We start from the raw sequence: 9,871 nt of genomic DNA on the forward strand, positions 1-9,871 counted from the left end.
AAAAAAAAAAAAAAAAAAAAAAAATCACAAAGAAATCCCTAAAGCTTAGTTGAAGTACCTGTTCTTAAGTAAATTTTTAAAATGAATCTAACTTTCTGTTTAATTTTAAAATGTTTCCCCTTCAAACATTTTTAAAATGCTGTTACTATATTACCAAAGAAGAGAAAAAAGAATCAAACTTTAACATAATGACTGGTATTTCACTTTTTCTCCCCACTATTCATTTTTTTTTTCTTGTAATGCCTGATCATTTCAGGTGATGGTAAATTTTACCTGATTCACATAAATCAGAGGTCTTCAATTTCCATTTGACATTACTCTCTTTAGATCTTTCCTCACCACTATATGTAATCAGAGCTAATGAACTATTGCCTAATTATTAATAAAATGTTATTGGCTCTTATTATACTTCTTATAAATAATTAAGAGTTTTTCTTTCTTTAGTTTTTTTTTTTCCTCCCCTTCAGTACTGGGGATTGAACCCAGGGCCTTGAGCATGTTAGGCTGTACCACTGAGTTATACCCGCAACCCTTTTTTTTTTTCTACGTTTGAGACAGGGTCTTGTCAAACTGCTCAAGCTGGGCTCTACTTGCAGTCCTTCTGTTGAAATTTCCAAGGAACTGGGATGACAGAGATGCTCTATTTTACTGGCACATTTGTTAAACTTTCGTGAAGGTCAGGATAACATAGAGGACTTAGTCACAAATGCTTGTCCCATCTTCAGATTTTGAGGTCTGGTGTAGGCCTGAGATTTGGACTTTATAACAAGTTCCTCCTCTATGATGCTGATTCTGGCAGCCCAGGACTACACTTTGAGAACCACTGATAAAGACCATGATTTCAAATGGTCCTTTTTTTTTTTTTTTCCCTTGGTACTAGGGATTGAACTCAGGGGTGCTAAGTCAAATCTCTAGCCCTTTTAAATTTTAAATTTTTATTTTGAGACAAGGTCTTACTAAGTTGCTTAGGGCCTAAGTTGCTGAACTTTCAGTCCTCCTGCCTCATCCTTAAGAGTCGATGGGATTACAGGTGTACTATAGCACACCCAGCTTCAAGTGGTCCTTTAAACATCATTCTCATCATTAGTCTTATTTTAACTAATCAAAAGTTGCTTTTAGTTGAAATAATAGTTTAGATATTTTATGCCACAATTTGTCTCAAGCAGTTCTTCCAAATTGGTGTATAGTTTTTATTTTAACTTTAAAAAAATTTTACAAGTAATGTTCAAGAGTAAAGATAAAATTAGTTATTAATTATGCCTGGTTTAATATTTTAATATGTATTCTTCTATCTTTTTTTTTTAGTTGTCAGTGACATTGATTTATTGATATGTGGTGTTGAGAATAGAATCAAACCCAGTGCCTCACACATGCTAGGCAAGTGCTCTGCCACTGAGCCACAACCCCAGCCCATATCCTTCTATCTTTAGATAGACAAAACTGCATGTGTATATAGTATGTGTAGTTATATAACACATAAACACATGGGTACATATATATATGAACCATGAATACGTGCAACAAAAATGAAATATTGTTTTATAATATATTTTAGCCTATTTTACCTGCTAAAGTAAATAACTTTTCATATTGTAGATATAGATTTTTAATTGCTGCAGATTTTTTCCACTGCATATATTTTATTCTTTATTTAATCAGTTCTCTCTTGTTGTACTTTTAAGATTTTTGTTCCAGTTTTTTTGTAATTAAAAGCAACACCATGCTGAGTTTCTTAGTATTATATTTTGCCATATTTGCCCAGTTGTGTTATTAGGATAATAATGTGTGTATAATTGCTGTGGGAAAGTTTGTTTATTTCTTAAATCTGCTGGTCTTGAGAAAAGATACTTTAAATTTGCATGTGGTTATTTATAATGTTTATTAGGAATTTTTGTTTATCTTTCTGATTACCTGTTGATATCCATTTTTCATTTTTTCATTGAGTGCCTGTCTTTCCATTTTTATTTGTAAAATCATTTTATTAGAATGGTAACTTTTGCCTTATGTTTCAGATATTGTCCCTAGGTGATTTGATCTGTTATTTTTGTGGTTTCATTTACCTAATCATAATCCTATGTAAAACTTTCATTTTCCTGGAGTCGGGTGTTGCCCAGACTGCTTTGTTGCCATTTATTTATTTATTTTTTGGGGGGAGTGGGTACCAGGGATTGAACTCAGGGACACTGGACTACTGAGCTGCATCCCCAACTCTATTTTGTATTTCATTTAGAGACAGGCTCTCACGGAGTTGGTTAGCGCTTCACCATTACTGAGGCTGGCTTTGAAATTGTGATCCTCCTGTCTCAGCCTCCCAAGCCTCTGGGATTACAGTGTGCACCACCATGCCTCGTGCTTTGTTGCCATTTTTAATGACTCAGTATTGCTTTGAGTTGGGTGTCCCATAATTTTTTTTTTTTTTAATATTAAATTAAAGGTGTTCCTCAAGAAGGCCCAAGTGTGTCATTCAGTGCTTTTTCAGTTTTTCTACTTTCTTTCTTTAACCAGATGCTAATCCTGAGGTGACAATGACAATGCTTCGCTGGATCTACACAGATGAGCTGGAGTTCAGAGAGGATGATGTGTTCCTGACTGAATTGATGAAACTAGCAAATCGGTTTCAGCTACAGCTCCTTAGGGAGAGGCAAGTCACAGCAGATATATTCAAGCACCTCAGATGGTGATGACTGAGCTTTAATTATTCCAAGCTCTGGGAAAACAGCTTCTCCTGCTAATGTAAATAACTTTTGCAAGGTGTTCTTTTAATGGTGTTGGTGGGGAGAGAATCTGGTATCTCCCTTGTTTTGTATTATTTTGCAAGCTTACTTTTTGCCAAAACTTTTAGGTATTCTTTTTTTTTTCTGTGGTCTGTTAGCTGAGATTACATAATTATGTAAACAGATACTTTGAGTATGAAATATTATTGTACAGTATTCAAATTCTCAACTTTCCATCCCATTCTATGTTCTTTGACATTTTATTCTACCTTCTGATACATCTAGTGAGATGAATATACTTTTACTTGACCATATACTTTTTACTTTTGGAAGCATACCAATGCCTAAATTAATACAAGAGAGTGTGGTTCAGTAAGTTTTATAGCCAGTGTTTCTAAATTTAAGTTATTTGCCTTTTAGGTCCCAAGGAGATAGCAGGCTATATTCTTATATCTTATCTCTTGCTCTCCCAAGTTGGCATTTTTAGAACAACAAAAAATAAATGCTCCCTAAATGATGTCAGGAGAATGCCCTTGAGCATCAGTTGGAGATGTGGCCCTTGCAATATCTTTTTATATGGAATATGTTTTTATAACACTCAGTGATCTTTTATATTCTCTTGGGTACATGAAGAAATGGCTTTTCTCCTGGGTGGTGATGGACTGGGTTCAGCCATCAAGAGATGCTCCACCTGTTGCTGTGTTGCTCTCACATAAGAGAACCAAGAGAGACTTTGCTGCTTAGAGCTGCTTGCTCTGTTTTCACTATGGAGCTGATGTTCCCCCTGGGATTGCCCCCCTATGCTTCTTGCAAATCAGTAAACAGCTTACTTCTAACTCTTCTGATTGATATTGGCTTGAATGTATTTTAATATCTGAATCCAATAAAACAACAACAAAAACAGGTCCAAGATCAATAGGATTAGGTTATAAGCAAAGTAGTATTGGCTTAATAGCAAAGCTAATTTTATTGTTAAAGCCTTGCAATTAACTTTTGTTTGTTTTTGAACCATCTGAGAGTAAAGTGAGACTTATTTTAATTAGATTGAGTGTGATTTATATTATTATTATTTTTTCAGATTTCCTGAGCTTTCTCTCATTGACCATGTCAGACTTGCTTACAAATTAAATTGCTTTAATAAAAATGCCCTTGGGGTAGTTTAGAGAATTGTAATCTGTGTAATAGATTCTTTAATTAAAATGTTTGTTGTTTATTGACTGATTAGGTTTCATAACTAGCAGCATTACCAGATGCTCAGATTTGTAATGTTGGATGTGGGTATTAAATTATTCTATCATGGCTTTCTTTAAGAGCTGGGATGGAAGAGATCAGGAGTGGATTCATATATTGGCTCTTTAAAGGGTCACAGAGTGCCCACTACTGTCAGCGGGAGAAATAACACGTTTGAGATAAGTAAGTGAAAGGGTTCAGACAAATGTGTGCAGTTCAATATGAAGCAGGTGTTGCTCATTTGTAATGTAGGGATCTTGGTGGTTTTACAATACTATCATCAATTTGATGAAAAAGAATTTTTTTTAATTAGCAAGAAAATGCTTTTATTAAAAATAAGAATGTGTATGAAAAAAGTTAATAGTACAGTTTTTCTTCACGTAAAAGCACACTACATGTTCAGTGTATGGTATTTGGAAAATACAGACTCATACAAAGAAAAAGCAGTCCTCTCTAATTCCAACACTGTTCACCTTTTGTTGTTTTACTTTCAACAGTTCTTTTGTTTCTCACATACATACAAGACTGATTTAAAAAAAGACATGAGTTTGTGTGGTGCTTGATTTGTACTTTAAAAACTAGGTTGATTGTTTTTATGTATCTATATGATTTTTGTTTATAAAATTGAAAGCATTTTTCCTTCAGAAGAAAGCCTATGCTGCTACTTTTAAAAGAGAAGAGAGATAAAGTGAGGTCACATGTTCTTTGGTTGTGTAAATAATGTCAGTTAACTATTTATAGGCTACCCCAATGACAAATAGCATTCTGGGGATCCTAGAATTAGTAAAAATGAGGAATCTGCCAGTTTTAATAAAAGTCTTGTCTTCATGAAACATGTTTGAGTCCTGTCATTTGACAGTAAAAAGGAAGAAAATGGAATTTTCAGATTGTCTGCATTTGTACAAATGCTTTGTAAAGTGTTCTGCGGGTGTGAATCTTAACCTCCCTGAGATTATTCTGTGGTAGGCTTCCTGGTGTTAGGATGGCAATCTCCTGAACATCTGTCATTGTAAAAGTAGAAAAAGTTTTCATCTGTCTGTAAAGGGAAATTTTCTGCTTGAATGCCTTGATTTTATAGCTGAGGTCAGAATGACTTTGCTGTGGTATGGTATGAGTTTGGGGAAGCCAGTGGTACAAAAATTGAGGTTTAGAAATATGATGCTGTTGAATGGAACAGTACCATATGGAATTCTTGCTATCATAGTAACCTTTTTAGATAGTGATTTGAATTGGATTTAAAACAAAACAAAAAAACACCTTGGGAGAGGTGCTTATTTACACCAGGTCAATAATGTTAGTTGAAGATAGCACTGAAGCCTAGGTCTTAGTTTATAAAGTAGGTGCCTGCATATATAGCTAGATGCAGAAATGATTCTAAGACTATATTGTTGCTCTGGACCTAAGGTTTTATTAGAGAGGTGTGAAAGTTGGTTCTTCATTCTTCCCAGGTTCTTCTCACAACCTTTTTCCTTTCTTTTCCCCATCTCTATTCCCATGGTCACGTGGGGTTTTTTGTTTTTTAATTTTAAGGCACAGTCTCACTAAGTCTCAGGCTGTCCTTGAACTTGTGATTCTCTTCCCTCAGCCTACTGAGTAGCTGGGATTATAGGTGTGAGCCATTGCCCCCAGCTTCTTTCTCTACTTCTGTAATCTAAAGCTCACCTATTGAGATTGTAAATTATCTGTTAGCCAGTTATTTATAGTATGAGTATACCTGCTGTGCACCTCAAACTGTACTGAGTAGATCTAGTATTCTTTCATCTTGAAAAACATAAGATTCCGCAAACCTCTGAAGTAGAATATCATCCTTATTTTACAGAGAAGTAAACAAGAACTCAAGTAATTTGGCCCTAAAATTCAGAGAATCTTGCTAAGCCTGGAGGCAGCTACTTAGGAAGCTGAGATAGGAGGACTGCAAGTGAGGCCAGCCTGGGCTACTTAGCGAGTTCCTGTCTCAAAAAATAAGAGGGCTGGGAATGTAGTTCAGTGGTAGAGTACCCCTGGGTTTAATCCCCAGTATAAGGGAAAATTTTTTTTTTTTCCCAGTGGCTCTCAACCCAGCTCTTTTTTTCCTTATAGTTCATTTTGCTCTCTCCACTACATTCGGCTTTTCTGATGAGAAAAGAGTTTAGGTGGAGGATATGGGCTAGGAGAAGCAGTGGTGTAATTTCAGGGAATACTCCTGCCACTGTACTATACAAGCCTCTGAGTTAGCTCTTGGAGGTAAATCTGATTTGTAGGGTGATGTGTAGACAAGGGAGATGAAGGACCATGCCATGACTTCTTTTCCTCATAGGCCTAGTTCTTAGGGAGACTTGCTCAGGAATTATGGGTAGAGGTAACCCTGGACTTTCCAGTACCATGCCTTCTAGGTTAGGATGTGCTCCATCAGAGGCTTGTTTTCCTCTATATAGCTCTCTCTCTTTCCCGATGAAGTTGATGTTCTCTTATTAGTGATTCCAAAGGAGTCTTGTTACCTGGTTTTATGGGGGACATCCTTTGTGGCCTCTTTTTCTCAACCCTGGTGTTCTACGGCCTGACTCTTTAATTGTATCTATATATTATAGATATTTTGGGAGGGCTTTTAAAATGTAGTTTTATTGAGTTATTATTCATATATCATACAGATTCATCTTTTGGGAGGTCTTTTAAGGAGACTTTATTTTATTGAGGCATAGAGCATCATTTGAAATAATTTTTAAGTCATAATGTCCACATAATGGATCTTTGATGTTTGGAACTACAGATGTGTCTCATATTATTGTGTCTGATTTTAAAATTATCTGTGTATCTGACCAGCGAGTTTTATGTGATTACTTTTAAGGCATTTCAGGTATTTTTGCTCATTAATAAGTTTATATGCAGTTTATTTTGATTCTGACCAGAACTGAGCAAAATAATATTGTAATGAAATTCTAGTACTTTGGAAATATGGGAGCCTGTCTATAATTTATTTATAATTACATTAAAAATTTTTTTTTTTTTTTGGTGACGCTAGGGATTGAACCCAGGACCTTGTGCATGCAAGGGAAGCACTCTACCAACAGAGCTATATCCTCAGCCTACATTGTTTAACTTTGTACATTAGTGGTGTTACATATAGCCAACCAGTACACAGATTATTGCTTTGATTTGTTCATTTGTGACTGTATTTTTCCTGTTAACACTGTTCATCATTAATGTTCTCTTATAGATGTGAAAAGGGTGTTATGTCCCTGGTGAATGTTAGGAACTGTATTCGCTTCTATCAGACTGCAGAGGAACTGAATGCCAGCACACTGATGAACTACTGTGCAGAGATTATTGCCAGTCATTGGGTGAGTGAGAGATTGAGAGGTATGGACAGTGCGTTCCCACTGCCAGTCAGAATACCCAGGCAAGGAACCTGATTCTGAGAACAGTTGCCTCTGTGGCACCTAGTTTTCTCGTATTACAATATTGAAGGATAAGTAGTTGGATTTGATGATTTTGTGAGACTCTTTTCAGTTTTGAAAGTCTGATAGTTCTGTGATTTCAGACTAGAAGGTAGCTCAAGTTCAGAAACAGACTTGGAAAGTTCACTTGCCTTTGCCCTTATTCTGTGGAAGCAGTGACCAAACTGCAGGAGCAGAATGCCACTGTGGGACCAGCAGGCCCCAAGTTCCACTCCGCAGCACCATTTCAGAGTGTTCCCTTGCTTTCTCCATCATTATTAAATGTATTTTAATTTTTCGTTCTTTATTGTTGCATTGTAATTATACATAATAGGAGTCATTTTTACATGCCTTTGTTGTCATTTTGCATTTTTAAAATGCCAGGGCTATGTTTTGTAAACTAGTTTCTGTTCATTGCTTGGTATGCAACAACATGTTGGGAAAAGTCTTAATACTTCAGAAAAGGTGTCTAAAAAAACTGTCTTTTAAGAGGGGGCTGGGGATATAGCTTAGTTGGTAGAGTGCTTGCCTCGAAGGCAATAGTGGAGGCAAGCCACGACTCAATGGGTGAACTGTTTGTGAAAGTTCTGATTGATTCTGTAATTGCCATCTTTGTAGGCTTAGTGAGGTGGGGACTATTCTCATTGGGAGGGCTTCTGCTTGCCTTGGTTCTTGGGGGATATCAGCAGTGTGTGTGTGTGTGTGTGTGTGTGTGTGTGTAAATAAATAAATTGTAAGCATGTACTTTTTTATTTTTTGTGGTGCTGGGGATTGAACCCAGGCCTTGTGCATGTGAGTCAAGTGCTCTACCAACTGAGCTATATCCCCAGCCCCTGGCTTATGCTTTACCACCCTTTTTTTTGAGGGGGAGGTAAAGATTTATTGGAAACATGGGAGTAGCTTGTAAAGTACAAGTAAAAACTGAACAAATTAAGCCTTTGTAAGGATAGGATACAGAAAAATTTGAGAGATGTAGGTCTATTCAGGGTTCTGCTAATGGAATGAATGAGGTCCAACCATTTTCCCATATTACATCACTTTATATGCTTTACCATCTTGAGAGATAGTAGTACTGTGGTAAAGAGTACAGGTGTGAGAAGTGGGCCTATTGATTCCAGATACTGGCTTATTAGTCATTTACTCCCAGTCTAATTGTGCACAAGTTATTTCGCTTCTTTTGTATTACTGGGGATTATACCCAGGGGTGCTTTACCTCTGAGCTACACCTCCAACCTTATTTATTTTTTGAGACAATGTTTTGCTAAGTTATCTAGGCTGGCTTCCAACTTGCGATCCTCCTGCCTTAGCCTCAAAAGTTGCTGGGACTATTGGTGTGTGCCACTATGCCTGGCATTATTCAGCCTCTTTATGCTTTACTTTTTTTCATCTGTAAAATGCAAATGACAATAGTACTATCTCATGGGGTTTTTGTGAGAATTGAATTAGTTGGGACATGTTAAGCTCTAAAATAGGGCCTGACACACAGACTAAGTGACAGTTGTCATTACTGTTAACTCTTTGTTTTGCTATTCATTGTGTTTTTAATCCCTAGGATGACTTACGAAAGGAGGACTTTAGCAGTATGGGTGCTCAGTTGTTATACAAAATGATCAAATCCAAGACAGAGTACCCATTACACAAAGCTATCAAAGTGGAGAGAGAAGATGTGGTCTTCCTTTATCTGATTGAAATGGATTCACAGGTACTATATCTGCTTTGCCATTTTTTCCTCTTTTCTAAAGCTGTAATGCTCTTGTTTTTCCCTACCGTACTGCTCACTTCCTTCCGGGCCAGCACCACACAATATTTAATACACATTTAATATACATATACATATTAATAGCTTGTTCAAGGAAATTTATTTTTTGTTTTCTTTTTTTTAATATTTATTTTTTAGCTGAACATAATATCTTTATTTATTTTTATGTGGTGCTGAGGATCGAACCCAGGGCTTCACACATGCTAGGCGAGTGTTCCATCACTGAGCCACAACCCCAGCCCTGTTTTTTTTTTTTTTTTGTTTGTTTGTTTGTTTTCTATCATGCTTAGTATTTCAATCTCAGTCTCCTGAGTAGTTCCAAAGCCACTTTCATATTTTTAGGTAGTTGTTGTAACCATATCTAACTTCCAGGTGCTGAAATCTGTTTTTTTTTTTCCCTACTATAACAAATTATCACAAACCTAATATATTAAAACAATGCAAATTTATGATCTTACAATTTTAGAGATGGAAAATCCATTACAGGCATCACCAGACCAAAATCAAGGTATTGGCAGGCTATGTTTCTGTACAGGACTATAGGGGAGAATGCATTTTCTGCTTGTTTGTATTAATGGCAAGATTCTGCTTCTTGTGGTTATAGAACCAAGATCGCCACTTTCATTCTTTCTTTTTTCTTTTTCTTCTTCTTTGTGTTTGTTGTTGTTGATGAAGCTTTATTTTAGTTATATGTGCTGAGAATCGAACCCAGTGCCTCATACATGCTCGGCAAGTGTTCTTACCACTAAGCCATA

At 36.2% G+C, this 9,871-nt stretch overlaps 1 protein-coding gene across 5 annotated transcripts in view; it reads left to right on the forward strand.

Moving 5' to 3' along the window:
• The window catches only part of Ankfy1 (ankyrin repeat and FYVE domain containing 1), a 92,218-nt gene that overhangs the window by 42,901 nt on the left and 39,446 nt on the right, over positions 1-9,871 (forward strand). For 4 of the 5 annotated variants that reach the window (XM_015505939.2, XM_015505940.2, XM_048798400.1 and 1 more), the window contains exons 4-6: positions 2,506-2,641; positions 7,138-7,261; positions 8,910-9,059. In XM_015505939.2, coding sequence (XP_015361425.1) covers positions 2,506-2,641; positions 7,138-7,261; positions 8,910-9,059 — 410 coding nt within the window. Of the gene's footprint in view, positions 1-2,505; positions 2,734-7,137; positions 7,262-8,909; positions 9,060-9,871 lie in introns of those variants that run through there. The other variant, XM_015505941.2, reaches the window with a different exon arrangement.

The sequence above is a fragment of the Marmota marmota genome, unplaced genomic scaffold, assembly GCF_001458135.2.
Source record: "Marmota marmota marmota unplaced genomic scaffold, marMar, whole genome shotgun sequence".
In the NCBI taxonomy this organism is placed as follows: Eukaryota; Metazoa; Chordata; class Mammalia; order Rodentia; family Sciuridae; genus Marmota; species Marmota marmota.